This window comes from Nycticebus coucang, chromosome 2 (assembly GCF_027406575.1).
Source record: "Nycticebus coucang isolate mNycCou1 chromosome 2, mNycCou1.pri, whole genome shotgun sequence".
Taxonomy (NCBI): Eukaryota; Metazoa; Chordata; class Mammalia; order Primates; family Lorisidae; genus Nycticebus; species Nycticebus coucang.
In genome coordinates, this window is record NC_069781.1 from 144,181,925 (window position 1) to 144,199,371 (window position 17,447).

At 43.9% G+C, this 17,447-nt stretch overlaps 2 protein-coding genes across 3 annotated transcripts in view; one reads left to right on the top strand and one right to left on the bottom strand.

Moving 5' to 3' along the window:
- Positions 1 to 15,480, bottom strand: part of HERC2 (HECT and RLD domain containing E3 ubiquitin protein ligase 2) — a 275,737-nt gene extending 260,257 nt beyond the window's left edge. For both annotated transcript variants that reach the window (XM_053582031.1, XM_053582025.1), the window contains exon 1: positions 15,436 to 15,480. The gene's annotated coding sequence lies outside the window, so the exon portion shown is untranslated. The remainder of the gene's footprint in view (positions 1 to 15,435) is intronic.
- The window catches only part of NIPA1 (NIPA magnesium transporter 1), a 44,566-nt gene continuing 42,593 nt past the window's right edge, over positions 15,475 to 17,447 (top strand). The window contains exon 1 of the mRNA XM_053582043.1: positions 15,475 to 15,749. Coding sequence (XP_053438018.1) covers positions 15,587 to 15,749 — 163 coding nt within the window. The 5' untranslated portion in view covers positions 15,475 to 15,586. The remainder of the gene's footprint in view (positions 15,750 to 17,447) is intronic.

Sequence of the window (17,447 nt, forward strand, 5' to 3'; positions counted from 1 at the left end):
ACTTAATGGGACATCTCAAACAACTGGAAAAGGAAGAACATTCCAATCCCAAACCCAGCAGAAGAAAAGAAATAACCAAAATTAGAGCAGAATTAAATGAAATTGAAAACAAAAGGATTATACAACAGATCAATAAATCAAAAAGTTGTTTGTTTGAAAAGGTCAATAAAATAGATAAAACTTTGGCTAACCTAAACAGGAAAAAAAGACTAAAATCTCTTATCAATCAGAAACGACAAAGACGAAATAACAACCAACTCCTCAGAAATTCAAAAAATCCTTAATGAATATTACAAGAAACTCTATTCTCACACATATGAAAATCTGAAGGAAATTGACCAATGCTTGGAAGCACATCACCTTCCAAGACTTAGCCAGACTCAAGTAGAAATGTTGAACAGGCCTATATCAAGTTCAAAATAGCATCAACTATACGAAATCTCCCTAAAAAGAAAGGAGAGATCCCCGGGATCAGATGCCTTCACATCAGAATTCTACCAAACCCTTAAAGAGTAACTAGTACCTATATTACAAAACATTTTCCAAAATACAGAAAAAGAAGGAATACTACCCAAGACATTCTATGAAGCAAACATCACCCTGATCCGTAAACCAGGAAAAGATACAAAAAGAAAAGAAAATTATAGACCAATATCACTAATGAATATTGATGCAAACATAATTCAACAAGAATTATGACAGAATCCAGCAACACATCAAAAAAATTATATAGCATGACCAGCAACACATCAAAAAAATTATATAGCATGACCAAGTGGGTTTTGTCCCAGGGTCTCAAGGCTAGTTCAATATACCTAAATCTATAAATATAATTCAGCACATAAACAAATTAAAAAACAAAGACCATATGATTCTTTCAATTGCCACAGAAAAAGCTTTTGATAATATACAACATCCTTTCATGATCAGAATACTTAAGAAAATGAGTATAGAAGGGACATATCTTAAACTGATAGAGGCCACCTACAGCAAACCCACACCCAATATCGTATTGAATGGAGTTAAATAAATTGAAATCATTTCCACTCAGATCTGAAACCAGGCAAGGTTGCCAAATGCCTCCACTAATTTTTAACATTATAATCGAAGTTTTAGCCATCATAATTAGGGAAGAAAGGGCGATCAAGGGTATCCACACAGGGTCAGAAGAGATCAAACTTTCACTCTTTGCAGATGATATCATTGTATAATATCTCAAAAACACCAGAGATTGTTCTACAAAACTCTTAGAAGTGATCAAGGAATACAGCAGCATCTCAGGTTACAAAATCAACACTCATAAATCTGTAGCCTTTATATATACCAACAATAGTGATGCTGAAAACACAGTCAAGGACTCTATTCCATTCACAGTAATGCCAAAGAAGCTGAAATACCTGGGAGTTTACCTTATGAAGGACGTGAAAGATCTCTATAAAGAGAACTATAAAACTATAAGAAAAGAAATAGCAAAAAAGGGCGGCCCCTGTGGCTCAAGGAGTAGGGCGCCGGTCCCATATGCCAGAGGTGGCGGGTTCAAAACCAGCCCTGGCCAAAAACCACAAAAAAAAAAGAAATAGCAAAAAAAAAAAAAAAAAGCTAAAGATGTTAACAAATGGAAAAACATACCATGCTCATGGCTGGGAAGAATCCACATTGTTAAAATGTCCATACTACCCAAAGCAATATACAATTTTAATGCAATCCCTATTAAAGCTCTACTGTCATACTTTAAAGTTCTCGAAAAAATAATACTTCATTTTATATGGAATCAGAAAAAACCTCAATAGACAAGACATTATTCAAAAAAAAAAAAAAAAAAGCAGGCGAAATCATGCTACCAGACCTCAGACTATACTATAAATCGATAGTGATCAAAACAGCCTGGTACTGGCACAAAAACAGAGAGGTAGATGTATGGAACAGAATAGAGAACCAAGAGATGAACTCAGTTACTTACCATTATTTGATCTTTGACAAGCCAATTAAAAACATTCAATAGGGAAAAGACTCCCTATTTAACAAATGGTGTTGGGTGAACTGGCTGGCGACCTGTAGAAGACTGAAACTGGACCCACACCTTTCACCATTAACTAACATAGACTATCACTGAATTAAAGATTTAAACTTAAGACCTGAAACTATACAAATACTAGAAGAAAGTGCAGGGAAAACTCTTGAAGAAATCCGCCTGGGCAAATATTTTATGAGGAGGACCCCCCAGGCAATTGAAGCAACACCAAAAATACACTACTGGGACCTGATCAAACTAAAAAGCTTCTGCACAGCCAAGAACACAGTAAGTAAAGCAAGCAGACAGCCCTCAGAATGGGAGATGATATTTGCAGGTTATGTCTCTGACAAAGGTTCAATAACCAGAATCCACAGAGAACTCAAACGTATAAGCAAAAAAAGAACAAGTGATCCCATCTCAGGGTAGGCTAGGGACTTGAAGAGAAACTTCTCTGAAGAAGACAGCCGCACGGCCTACAGACATATGAAAAAATGCTCATCATCCTTAATCATCAGAGAAATACATATCAAAACCACTTTGAGATATCATCTAATTCCAGTAAGATTAGCCCACATACAAAATCCCAAAACCAGAGATGTTGGCGTGGATGTGGAGAAAAGGGAACACTTCTACGCTGCTGGTGGGAATGCAAACTAATATGTTCCTTTTGGAAAGATGTTTGGAAAACACTTCAGGATCTAAAAATGGACCTGCAATTCGATCCTACAATTTCTTTAGTAGGTATATATCCATATATTTGTACCAAATTTGTGTACCAGAATGTTTATTGCAGCCCAATTCATAATTGCTAAGTCATGGAAGAAGCCCAAGTGCCCATCAACCCACGAAAGGATTAATAAATTGTGGTATATGTACACCATGGAATATTATGCAGCCTTTAAAAAAGATGGAGATTTTACCTCTTTCATGTTTACATGGATGGAGCTAGAACATATTCTTCTTAGCAAAGTATCTCAAGAATGGAAGAAAAATATCCAATGTACTCATCCCTAGTATGAAACCAAGTTATAGCTTTCATATGAAAGCTATATCCCGAGAATATGGGGAAAGAGGAGAGGGAGGGGAGGGGAGGTGGCAGGATGGGTGGAGGGAGGGCAATTGGTGGGACCACACCTATGGTACATCTTACAAGTGTACATGTGAAATTTACTAAATGTAGAATATAAATGTCTTGGGCAGCGCCTGTGGCTCAGTGAGTAGGACACCAGCCCCATATGCTAAGGGTGGCAGGTTCAAACCCAGCCCCAGCCGAACTGCAAGAAAAAATAGCTGGGCATTGTGGCAGGTGCCTGTACTCCTAGCTACTTGGGAGGCTGAGGTAAGAGAATCACCTAACCCAAGAGCTGGATGTTGCTGTGAGCTGGGATGCCACAGCACTCTATAGAGGGTGGCAAAGTGAAACTCTCTCTCTAAAAAAAAAAAAATAATAATAATAATAATAGGCTTGGTGCCTGTGGCTCAAGCAGCTAAGGTGCCAGCCACATACACCTGAGCTAGTGGGTTCAAATCCAGCCCGGGCCCAACAAACAACGATGACGGCTGCGATCAAAAAAGAAAAAAATAGGCGGGTGTTGTGGTGGGCGCCTGTAGTCCCAGCTACTTGGGAGGCAGAGGCAAGAGAATCACTTGAGCCCAGGAGTTGGAGGTTGCCGTGAGCTGTGATGCCACAGCACTCTACCCACAGTGACAGGTTGAGGCTCTGTCTCACACACACACACACACACACACACACACACACACACACACACACACACACACACACACACACACACACAGAATATAAATGCCCTAACACAATAACTAAGAAAATACCATGAAGGCTATGTTAACCAGTTAGATGAAAATATTTAAAAAAATAAATAAATAAATAAAATATAATAGTTAAGTGATTGATTCTCTTGCCTCAGTTTCTCACCACAATGCTTGGCTATTTTTAGAGACAGGGTCTAACTCTTACTCAGGCTGGTCTCAAACTCCTGACCTCAAGAAATGAACCGGCCTCGGCCTCCCAGAGTGCTAGGATTACAGGCATGCTGGCTGTTGAGCCCAGGAGTTTGGGGTTGCGTGAGCTTTGATGCCACAGCACTCTTCCCAGGGCAACAGAGTGAGACTCTGTATCCAAAAAAAAAGCATATAAATAAGAAGAACTCAAAGTCAGATGACAAGACAACAGATTAGATTGTTGTCTTGTCAAAAGGAAAACCTACAGAGCTAAAGAAACAAGCAGGACATCAGCATTATTCTGTTATAGTAGTTATAGACACAGAATAAACATTAAGATAAGTAATAAAAAGGTAACAGATATAAAAGATGCAATAATTGGTGTCCATAAAATAGGCAATTCATTTGATGGACCCAAAAGGACGGGGCAGTAGTCTGGGGATATTCAAAGATACAGTAGTAGAAAATTGTCTGAAAGAAAGAAGACAATCTGCAAAAGAAAAAATGTAGCACATGATGGGAAAATGATACAGATGAGTCAGTACTGAGACATCCTGATTGAGTTAGTGAGCTTCAAGGATAAAAAACTAATTCTGGGGTGGCGCCCGCCCATAGCTCAGTGGGTAGGGTGCTGGCCACATACACCCAGGCTGGCGGGTTTGAATCCAGCCTAGGCCACCTAAACAACAATGACAACCACAACAAAAAAAAACAGCCCAGAGCTGGGGTGGGCACCTATAATCCCAGCTACTTGGGAGCTGAGGCAAGAGAATCACTTAAGCCCAAGAGGTTGAGGTTGCTGTGAGCTGTGATGCCACAGCCCTCTACCGAGGGCAACATAGAGAGACTCTGTCTCAAAAAAAGAAAAAAAAAAACTAATTCAGTTGGCACTAGGCAGAAGAAAGAGGTAGAATATAAAAAAAGAATCTTGGGTGGCACCTGTGGCTCAATGAGTAGGGTGCTGGCCCCATATACCGAGGGTGGTGGGTTCAAACCCAGCCCCTGCCGAACTGCAACAAAAAAATAGCCGGGCATTGTGGTGGGCACCTATAGTCCCAGCTACTCAGGAGGCTAAGGTAAGAGAATCGCCTAAGGCCAGGAGTTGGAGGTTGCTGTGAGCTGTGTGACACCACAGCACTCTACTGAGAGTGATAAAGTGAAACTCTTTTAAATAAATAAATAAAAATACAAAAAGAATCTTTGCTGTTACCTATTTCCTTAAAAAAATTAAAGCAAATATGGTAAAATATTGTGATTAGATTGGGGAGATGGCTATAGGGTTTTTTTTTTTTTCTATTAATACTTTTGGGTTTTTTTGCAGTTTTTGGCCAGGGCCGGGTTTGAACCTGCCACCTCTGGTATATGGGGCCAGCGCCCTACTCCTTTGAGCCACAGGCACCACCCACTCTATGGTTATTTTTAAGTATTATTCTCTGCTGTTTTACATGTGTTTAAAATATTTCATAATTAAGAAGAATAAAAAGTGGGGGAAGGGGAGAGTAGAGAGAGAAAGAAGGAGGGAGGAGAGAGAAAAGAAGAGTAGAGAGAGGGAAGGAGGGGGTGGGGTCTTGGTGTGTGCCACACCTTTTAGGGGCAAGACACCATTGCAAGAGGGACTTTGCCTAACAAATGCAATCAGTGTAACCTGGCTTATTGTACCCTCACTGAATCCCCAATAATTAAAAAATAAATAAATAAAAAGATTCTTCAATTTTTCTCATGTGCATCAATACTGTTTTCAAATCCAGAAATAAAGAAATCCATCCATATATATATTTATAAGGCGGATATAAGAAATACCAATGTAGGGAGGTTGACCAATTCCCTACACTGACCACCTTCATATGTTGACCTAACTTTCATAGATGAGATATGCACCATCAGTAGAGTAGGCCCCTCCGGGTGTTGACCACTTTGTTCCAGTCCCTGAAGTGGTCAGCTTACTTGTGTTTTTAAAAATCAGGCTTGCTGAGGTTCCACTGTAAAGCTTTAGTGATGTGATTTCTCACCATCATTTTAAATATGCTATGTAACTTGAGAAAGGACTATCTTTGAATACTTAGTGGAAATAAAATTAATGATTGCAATGCCTGGAATGTGCAATAAAAATCTAAATCAATTTGAAAATGGAAAGTAGGGATTAATATTTTAAAAATAATTAGAAGGTGATTGTTTAATGTATATTTTTCACAATTATTAATTATTTTGAATAAAGAAGAAGATTAAATAAGCAAAAAAAAAAAAATCAGGCTTGCTTCAGATTTAAAACCCAAACAACAAAACAACAAACCACATATGCTTTTATTATGGATGTTTTCAAATCTACAGATAAAGAAGAGAGAAAAGCATGCAGTGTACATATATTTTATATCCATTACTCAAACTAAATCAATTAGCAACTTCTTATTTTTGTTCATTTCTTCATTTTTTGTAGACAAGGTCTTGCTTTGTTACCTAGGCATGAGGGCAGTGGCATGATTATAACTCACAGCAACCCCAAACTCCTGATCTCAAGTTATCCTCCTTCTCCAGCCTCCTGAATAGCTGGGACTACAGGCACATGTCACCAAGCCTGGCTGATTTTTCTACTTTTTGTAGCAAGGAGGTCTCACTATGTTATTCCAGCCGGTCTTAAACTCCTGGCATAAAGTGATCCTCCCAACTCAGCTTCCTAAAGCATTAGGATTTACAGGCATGAGCCACCATGCCTGAGCAGCTTTTCTTTTAATTTAAAAATGTGTTGAGAAAGGCAGTCACATAAAGGCAGTCTTTTGACCCCTGCTTGGCAGCATTTAATGGGCTTTGTGACTGGAACATTTCCTTCCCAGGACATGAAGAACCCTTACAACCTGGGCTGGCCTTAGTCTTCTGTGGGAATCTTGTCCTCTGTTTCACACTCGTGTGTTGTCCCCTTAAGCATGTATGCCCTATGGTATTGGGCCACCCTCATTGTTATATCTGCTCCTGGCAAGAGGGAAACAAGGTCTTTTGCCTACAGCAGCTGGACACAGTTTTGTAGGCGACTGATCACTGTTAAAAATTGCTACCTTGGCTGGAGGTCAGATTGAAGACCCCAGGGGACTAATGCCCACTTCTGGAGCTGATCTTGCTCTATCTCTTTTCTGTGTAAGTAAAATGTTATTCCACCCAATACCTATCTGAGTTATGTCTTTCTTCATGACCCTGACATCTGCAAACTATGGAGTGAGTAGATATCCTGGGAGTGCTGCACCCGTGCTCTGGATGGTAGCTACTTATTATTATTATTATTATTATTGGTTTTTTGGGGGGTGGGGGGGCTTTTGCAGTTTTTGGCCAGAGCTGGGTTTGAACTCACCACCTCCAGCATATGGGGCCGGTGCCCTACTCCTTTGAGCCACAGGTGCCGCCCTATTTTTTTTTTTTTTTTTTTTGAAACAGTGTCTGTCTCCCTGCTGACATCACAGCTCATAGCAACCTCAAACTCTTGGGATCAAGAAATCCTCTTGCTTGAGCCTTCCAAGTAACTGGGACTACAGGACTACAGGTACCCACCACCATATCCAACTAATTTTTCTATTTTTAGTAAAGGTTAGGTCACTTGTGCTCAGGCTGGTCTCAAACTCCTGATCTCAAGCAATCCACCCACATCAGCCTTCCAGAGTGCTGGGATTATAGGCATGAGCCACCTTGCCCTAGCTTTGTTTTTGTTTTGGTTTTTTTGAGACAGAATCTCACTATGTCACCCTCGGTATAGTGTTGTAGCATCACAGCTCACAGCAACCTCCCACTCTTGGGCTTAAGTGATTCTCTTACCACAGCTTCCCAAGTAGCTGCGACTACAGGTGCCCGCCACAACACCCAGCTATTTTTTGTTACAGTTGTCATTGTTGTTTTCGCTGGCCCGGGCCAGGTTCCAACCCACCAGCCTTGGTATATGTGGCTGGCACTGTAACCACTGTGCTATGGGCACTGAGCCTAGCTTAGTTGTTTTTTTTTTTAACAGATGATATCTCACTATGCCACCCAAACAGAATTACAGTGGCTATTCACAAGCAGGGGGAGAGCCCACTAGTTTTTAACGCCTGGCCTCAAGCAATCTTCTTGCTTCAGCCTCCTGAATAGCTAGAATTACAGGCTTGCTCCACCAGGCCTGGCTGTTAGTGCTATTTGCTGTCTTTCTTGTGGTGCAATTTTTTGTCCTGGGGGTGGCAATAGGTGTCATCTATTGAGAAATCTATTCCTGAATTGGCTCACACATTCACTTTTTTTTTTTTTTTTTAAAAAAAAGTTTTGTTTTTTCTTTGAGGCAGAATCTCACTATGTCACTCTGGGTATAGTGCTGTGGCGTCACAGCTCACAGGAAACTCCACCTCTTGGGCTTAAGCGATTTTCTTGCCTTGGCCTCCCAAGTAGCTGAGACTACAGGCACCCACCACAACACCTGGCTATTTTTTGGTTGTAGTTGTTACTGTTGTTTGGCAGGCCCAGGCTGAGTTTGAACCCACCAGCTCTGGTGTATGCGGCTGGTGCCCTAGCTGCTGAGCTGTAGGCGCCAAGCTCCCCCCCCCAAATTTATTTTTATTGTTTTAGATTCATTAGGGGTACAAAGAATTAGGTTGCACTGATTGCATTTGTTAGATAAAGTCCCTCTTATAATTGTGTCCCACCCCTAAAAGGTGTGGAGTATACCACGACTCCCTATCCCCTTCCCTCCTCCCTTCTCCCCACTTGCTCATTCCCCTACCCCCACCTTTGTATTAGATCAGTGGTTCTCAACCTGTGGGTCACGACCCCTTTGTAACAATGAAAATACATCCCGTAGGGTGGTGCCTGTGGCTCAAAGGAGTAGGGCGCCAGCCCCATATGCCGGAGGTGGCGGGTTCAAACCCAGCCCCGGCCAAAAACTGCAAAAAAAAAAAAAAAAGGAAAGAAAATACATCCCGTATATCAGATATTTACATTACGATTCATAACAGTAGCAAAATTACAGTTATGAAGTAGCAACAAAAATAATCTTATGGTTGGGGGTCACCACAACATGAGGAACTGGTATTAAAGGATCATAGCATTAGGAAGGTTGAGAGCCACTGTATTAGATCATCTACTGCCTTCATTTTAGAATAAATTACATTGATTCTCACTTCTCCATTCTTGGGATGCTTTCCAAAGACACACTGACTTTTTTTCTTGTAAACTTTTTTTTTTTAGACAGAGTCTCATTTTGTCGCCCTTGGTAGAGTGCCGTGGCATCATACCTCACAGCAACCTCTAAATCTTGGGCTCAAGTGATTCTCTTGCCTCAGCCTCCCGGGTAGCTGGGCTACAGACGCCCACCACAATGCCCAGCTATTTTTAGAGATGGCGTCTTGAACCTGTGAACTCAGGCAATCCACCCACCTTGTCCTCCCAGAGTGCTAGGATTACAGGTGTGAGCCACCTCATCCAACCCCAGCCATAAATTTTTTTTTTTAAGTCTCATTTTGCCATGCTTGGTAGAGTGCTGTAGTGTCACAGCTCACAGCGACCTCCAACTCCTGGGCTTAGGCGATTCTCTTGCCTCAGCCTCCCGAGTAACTGGGACTACAGGCACCGCCAACAACGCCCAGCTATTTTTTGTTGCAGTTTGCCCAGGACTGGGTTTGAACCTGCCACCCTCCGTATATGGGGCAGAAGCCCTACCCACTGAGCCACAGCCCCGCCCCCAGCTATAAAATTTTTAAAAGCACATCTCCAACATAATCATTTTACTTATAAATACGTCAATAGTTGTCTGTAATAGATAAGTACATGAAAATAGCCACAATTTTACTATCACAGCCAACACAATTAACAATCATTTCTTAATATTATTTATACCCTGTTAGTGTTCCATTATCCTTGATTGTGGCCTCAGACTTATTTTAAATAACATTTAATGCAAGAGGACAATGGGACAATACCTTCCATATTTTAGTGAAAGTATAGTCCCCAAATACTAAAGTCTTTCATTTGGAGTTCAGGTAAACCTTCTATAACATAAAAGAACTAAAAGATTATATCACTTGTGGTTGTGCATTTTTTTTTTGTAGAGACAGAGTCTCACTTTATGGCCCTCGGTAGAGTGCCATGGCATCACACAGCTCACAGCAACCTCCAACTCCTGGGCTTCAGCGATTCTCTTGCCTCAGCCTCCCGAGTAGCTGGGACTACAGGCGCCCGCCACAACGCCCAGCTATTTTTTAGTTGCAGTTCAGCCGAGGCAGGGTTTGAACCCGCCACCCTCAGTATATGGGGCCGGCGCCTTACCGACTGAGCCACAGGCACTGCCCATGGTTGTGCATTTTTAATATATGTACATGTACCACTACTCACTGAAAATTTTCTGAAAGATGAATGGAAAATATTTATTTAAGATCAAACAAAGAATTATGAATACATAGTAGTCTCTAGATAACATATGTGTTGACAAAGTAAAAAGATAAAAATTGCAAGGAACTGTGGGTGGCACCTGTGGCTCAAAGGAGTAGGGCGCCGGCACCATATGCCAGAGGTGGTGGGTTCAAACCCAGCCCTGGCCAAAAACTGCAAAAAAAAAAAAACTGCGAGGAACTGAAAAGTTTACTGATCTCATCTATCATTGTAAGGAGTTAATAGACAATGTCTAAAATTGAAACATAAAAGTTAAAATTAACACAATAGGCTGGACACTGTGGGTCACGCCTATAATCCTAGCACTCTGGGAGGCCAAGGCAGATGGATTGCTTGAGCTCATGAGTTTAAGACTAACTGCTGAGCAAAAAGCGAGACCTCATCTCTACTAAAAATAGAAAAACTGAGGCAATAGGATCGCTTGAGCTCAAGAGTTAGAGGTTGCTGTGAGCTATGACGCCATAGCAGTCAACCTAGGGAAACAGCTTGAGACTCTGTCTCAAAAAAAACAAAAAAAGGGGCGGCGCCTGTGGCTCAACGGGTAGGGCGCTGGTCCCATATGCCAGAGGTGGCGGGTTCAAGCCCAGCCCCGGCCAAAAAGAAAAAAAAAAAAAAAAGAAAGAAAGAAGAAACACAATAACTCCCACCTTTTAATGTTTTCCCAAATTTTCATTTTAGTTGTATCTTTTAGTAAATGGTATCTCATAGTAAAACAGTATTTATCTCAACTTTAGTAGTTACTTTAGTTTCATTTCAGTTTTTCTTCTGTTAAAGTAAAAATTTTTTTTAATTAAAATGCCATACATATCTTTCTATTTGATAAAATGTCTATCTATCCTTATCCTTTTACCCATATACTCACATGGAAAAATGTCTAGAGTTCTCAATGGTAATGATAGTTATTTAGGGTTCATGGAATTTGGGGCAATATTTTATATTCTTTGACATTTACCGTATGTATTAAGTTTTTGAAAAATAATAAGCATGAAGCTTTTTTGGCCGGTGGCCCACCACCTCCAGCATATGGGGCTGGCACCCTACTCCTTGAGCCACAGGAACTGCCCAAGCATGAAGCTTTTTGACATCATTTTTTTTTTTTTGTCATGTTGGCAATATTAGTTAAGTGAATAACTGGATTATGTTGGCACTGCTATGGCTGTGGCTTTCACTTGCTTCTGCTGAGGCTTATGAAAGAAGTTTTTTCTTATTTCAGGAAACATCATTGATGTTCATGGGCAGAAGTATATTTAAAAAGAATAAACAATCTAGGCCGGGTACAATGACTCATGCCTACAATCCCAGCACTCTGGGAGGCTGAGGCAGGTGGATTGCTTGAGCTCAGGAGCTGGAGACCAGCCTAAGCCAGAGTTGTGCTTGTGTTGTGTCAGGTTCCAGTAGTCCCAGCTACCAGGGAGGCTAAGGTAAGAGGATCGCTTGACCCCCCCAGAGTTTGAGGTTGCTGTAAGCTATGATGCCATGGCACTCTACTTTTGTCACGGAGGGTGACAAAATGAGACTCTGTCGAAATACATAAATAAATAAATAAATAAATAAATAAATAAAATAATCACTTCATACTAAGATCTCAAAAATAAAAAATATATATATTTATATATAAAGTTGGAAAATAGCGCCAGGCGCGGTGGCTCACGCCTGTAATCCCAGCACTGTGGGAGGCTGAGAAAGGAGAATCGCTTGAGCTTAGGAGTTCGTGACTCGCCTGAGCGACAGTGAGACCCCGACTCATGAAAAAAATGGAAAAACCCAGCCGGGCGCCTCGGGGAGCACCTGTAATCCCAGGGGCTTCCAGAGGTTGAGGCAGCAGGGTGCCCGCAGCCCCCAGTCTGAGGTTGTGGTGAGCTACCACGCCCACTGCACTCTGCTCAGGGGCATGGGACCCTGTCTCAACAAAAAAAAAAAAGAAAGAAAAAGAAAAAAGTTGGAAAATAGCAAGTGTTGGCGATGCCTATAGCTTAGTCGGCAGGGTGCGGGCCATTTACACCAAGGGTGGTGGGTTCAAACCCAGCCTGGGCCTGCTAAACAACAATGACAACTAGAACAAAAAAATAGCCGGGTGTTGTGGCGGACGCCTGTAGTTCCAGCTACTTGGGAGGCTGAGGCAAGAGAATTGCTTAAGCCCACGAGTTTGAGGTTGCTGTGAGCTGTGATGCTATAGAACTCTATCTAGGGTGACAGCTTGAGGCTCTGTCTCCAAAAAAAAGCAGAAAATAGCAAGTGTTGGTGAGAATGTGAAGAAAGTGGAACCCTCCACATTGCTGGCAGGAATGTAAAATGATCCAGCCACTGTAGAAAAGTTTGGCAGTTCCTCAAAAAGTTAAAGATAGAATTATCATATGATTCAATAATCCCACTCCTAGAATATTCTCAAAAGAGTTTAAATCGGGAACCCATACATATGCTTTCTTCTTCTTTTTTTGGGTGGGGGGACAGAGTCTCAAGCTGTCGCCCTGGGTAGAGTGCTGTGGCATCACAGCTCACAGCAACCTCAAACTCTCGGGCTTAAGCAATTCTCTTGCCTCAGCCTCCCAAGTAGCTGGCACCACAGGTGCCTGCCACAACACCTGGCTATTTTTTTTTTGGTTGTAGTTGTCATTGTTGTTTGGCAGGCCAGGGCCAGATTCAAACCCACAAGCTCTGGTGTATGTGGCGGGTACCCTAGCCGCTGAGCTAACAGGTGCAGAGCCCATACAGAGGCTTTCATGCCAATATTCACTGTAACATTATTCACATTAGCCAAAAGACAGGGAAAAAAAAAAAGAAACAAGCCAAGTCTGTTGATAGATGGATAAACGAATGTATTTACATACAATGGAGTATTTCTCAGGTATAAAAAGAAATTAAATTCATGGCTCAGCACCTGTAGCTCAGTGGCTAAGGCACCAGCCACAGAGACCAGAGCTGGCAGGTTCAAATCCAGCCTGGGCCTGCCTAACAACCGTGACAACTACAACCAATAAATAAATAAATAAATAACCCAGCGTTGTGGTGGCTGCCTGTGGTCTCAGCTACTTGGGAGACTGACGCAAGAGAACCGCGTAAGCCCAAGAATTTGAGGTTGCTGTGAGCTTTGATGCCACAGCACTTTACGCAGCGCCACAGCTTAAGACTCTGCCTCAAAAAAAAAAAAAAATAGTCTGACATATGCTCAACACTGATGAACCTTGAAACGATTGCCAGTTATATATAAGGGCAAACATTGTATTATTCCATTTACATGAAACCTCTGTAATAGAATAGGCAACTTAATATAGACAGGAAGTAGATTAGTTTCCAGGGAGTGAGGGGAGGAAGAAATCGTGAGTGACTATTTAGTGGCTACAGAATATTGGTAACAGATAGTGGTGATGGTTGCACAACATTGTGAATGTTGTTAATGCTAATGAAGTGTAAATTTGAAAATGGTTAAAACAGCAGTATTTATACCTAGAATCTCAAAATTTGGGGAGGCTGAGGATTGCTTGAGACCAACAGTTCAGGATCAGCTTGGGCAATGTAGCAAGACTCTGTCTCTATAAAAAATTAATAGGTGTGCTGGCATGTAATTCCAGCAACTCAAAAAGAAGGCTGAGGTAGGATTCTATGAGGCCAGGAGTTCAAGACCAGGCTGGGCAACACAGCAAGACTCCATCTCCACAAAAAAATTTAAAAAATTACCTGGGTATGGTGGTTCATGCTTGCAGTCTTAGCTACTTGGGAGGCTGGGGTGAGAGGGTCCCTTTAGATCAGGAGTTCAAGGTTACAGTCAGCTATGATCACACCACTACAGAGTGAGACCTTGTCTCAGGGGGAAAGAAAGGATAAAATGGTAAATTTTGTGTTATATATAAGTTACTACAATAAAAAAGATGTAGTAATGCATAGCTTCATTCAAATGGTATACTATTCAAAAGTAGTATATGATTTTTATTGCTTCACATAAAAATAATGCTGTATGCAAAGATGCAAAAGGTTCATAACTCTTTATACTAGTATTTTCAAAATTTATGAAGCTGTTCATTATAGCATCATTTATAAAAGAAAAAAACTGGTAGCAATCTGGCAACCAACAACAGCTGGAAAGGTAATTATGGTAATTAACTTTATGAAAATTATACTGTCATGAAAATAATCATAATTATGCAACAATATGGAAACCGATTATGATAAAATATTAAGTAAAAAAGAAATTTCATACATTGTATTGGAAACATATAAAATATGTATACATTAGTTTTAGGTGAGAAAATGCCTAAAATAGTAATAAGTAGGTAAGGGTTGTGAGATTGTGTACATTTTTCTTTTTTCTGATACTCGATAGTGCTGTGGTGTCATAGCTACCGCCAACTCTAGGGCTCGAGCGATCCTCTTGCCTCAGCCTCCCAAGTAGCTGGGACTACAGGCATCTGCCATAACGCCCGGCTATTTTTAGTAAAGACTGGGTCTCAGTCTTGCTCAGACTAGTCTCCAACTCCTGCGCTCAGGAAATCTACCCGCTTCGGCCTCCCGGAGTGCTGGGCTAACAGGAGAGAGCCACCACCGGCCCGGCCATGCTTGTGTAATTTTTAAATATTTTTCCCCATTTTCCAGGCTTTCTGTAATTTTTGTGTATTTTATTAAAAATTAAAATGTGGAAAGGATTCAGCACACTGTTCCACTGTGTAAGCAGCTGGCTTCACAGGACGAAGAAGGGCCAAAGAGAGAACTGACTGCTTTCGAATCGTCCCGGGGAGGCTCCGTGGGCCTGGACCAGAGAGATGCCTGCAGGGGGCGGCGGTCTCGGCGAGGGCTGCGTCCTGCCCGCTCATCCCGTCCCAGGCACTTCATGGGACACGCATTAAAACAATACTCGTGGTTTATCTGAGATGAAAACTTCACTGGGCGTCCGTATTTCAGTTCGTTCAGCCTCGTCGCCTGACCTCCTTCCTCGCCCACCGCCCCTGCTCACTAGCACCCTCCTCCGGACTCCCGCCACCCCAGAGCCCCTACTCCCACCGCACACGCCAGGCCCGCGTCCCTCCGACAGATCGCACGCCCCCAGCCGCCGGGCCCCGCGGACGCTGGTCACTCACCCTCTTGATCTCGAGCACCCGTCGCCACCCCGCGCAGGCCGGGGACTCCTAGACCCAGCGCAGCGGATCCGGTTCCCCCGCCCCGAGCCCTGCCCTCCCACCCGCCGGGCGCGGCGCGCAGGCGCAGGCGCGGAGGGCGGGCGCGGACGGAATGGGGACTGCGGCGGCGGCGGCGGCGGCGGCCGGGGAGGGGGCGCGCAGCCCGAGCCCCGTCGCCGTGTCGCTCGGCCTGGGCGTGGCCGTCGTGTCGAGCCTGGTGAACGGGTCCACGTTCGTGCTGCAGAAGAAGGGCATCGTGCGCGCCAAGCGGCGAGGTAGGGCGGACTCCGGACAGGAAGGGGGAGGGGAGCGCCGGGCGGCGCGTGGGGGTCGCGGCTCCGCGCGGGTGTGACTCTGCTGCCCCACGCCCGGCCCGAGCGCGGGTAGGACGCGGTCCTGGTCGCCGGCGCACCTAAGAGCGCGGCCCGGGAATCGCAGGTGGCGTTGTCACCTCCAGTGTTTCTCCCCTCCCAACGCCTGGGGAGGCCTTGCTCAGTTTTATAGGGTTTCTCCAGCTGACTTCTTTCTGCGTTCCCAGGCCGTCTTACTCCGTCTGCAGCCTCGCGCCCCCGTGCTTGTGTGTAGGCTGGAGGTTATGTATCCAGGGGCCCGCACCCACCCGCCGCCGAGGGTCCTTCCTCTTTAAAGCATTCCTAAAGTGGCGGGGAGCCAGTACCTGTCCAGAGAGGCCGGCGCGGGGATGGGGCGGTATTGGGGGCAGGTCGGCGGGCCCTAGGCGAGCCGGATGCGCTGGTTCCAGCTGCCTGCGGTGGCCGCGCCAGTGCAGAAGTGAGGACCCGGCGGGCAGGGGAGACACTCACTCGCCAGGTGTTCTCTTGTGGCATCTGTTCCTGGGGTCCCAGATTGAGCCTTCTCTGCTTTAGACTGGAGCCCTCGAAATACAAATGATCTTCAGTGGAAAGCTCCAAACTCCACGCCTTAGCTACGTAGGCAGCGAAAGGGTAGCAGAGGTCTTCGCCGGTATCTCTGTGTTGAGACCTGAGACACCGTACCGAAGGCAGGATGCGGCATGCTATGTGGAGTGTAAACATTGCTTCCTGAGGGACAAGAAGGGCCTGCGCGAGTTAGCTGTACTCTCAGGAGAATAGCGCTCTCTGGGATGGTCGTGACAAGGGGGTCACGGGTTGTGCGAATTAAACTCACTTTATAGTAAACTAAGTTTGCAGAACGTGGATGAAACTTTCCCTGCACGCCCTGGACCCTGAGCCAGGACTGCCTTCAAAAAAGAGTTAAGGGGCCAAACAATCGGATAATCTTGAGTGTATTTAGTGCCAGAGGCCCAGTGAAGCAAGGGTTGCATAAGAAAAGCAATCAGGGTGAGAAGGCATTAATGGAAAGCCAGTTCTGACATTAGAATAATGGCGCCCTGCAGGCTCAGCGCCTGTAGCTCAGTGGGTAGGGCGCCAGCCACATACACCAAGGGTGACGGGTTTGAACCCAGCTTAAGCCTGCTAAACAATGACATCTGCAACCAAAAAAATAGGTGGGCATTGTGGCAGGCACCTGTGGTCCCAGCTACTTGGGAGACTGAGGCAAGAGAATCCCTTAAGCCCAAGAATTTGAGGTTGCTGTGAGCTGTGATGTCACAGCGCTCTACTGAGGTGATGTAATGAGACTGTCTCAAAAAAAAAAAAAAATGGTGCGGTGCCAAGAGGTGCAGTGGAGGCCAGCTGCTCATGGGTGAGGATGGGCCAGGCTGTTTTGCAAGAGGATGGTCATTGGTCATCGAGGGGCAGTGTAGCTCCCCTGGGTCAGGCTTCCTGAGGGCAGTCTCAGGAAAGTTGTGTGCCCAGGAATTTGTTGGAGGCTTTGAAGAACTGGATGGTAGGCTGGTTGCACTGCAGTGGTGTTTACAACTCTTTGATCATAGCCAGTTACAGGTTTCTTTATTCCCTGTCCTTTCCCATTGCCTCACTTGACAAACTTAAAACAACAGAGATTGATGGATTGTT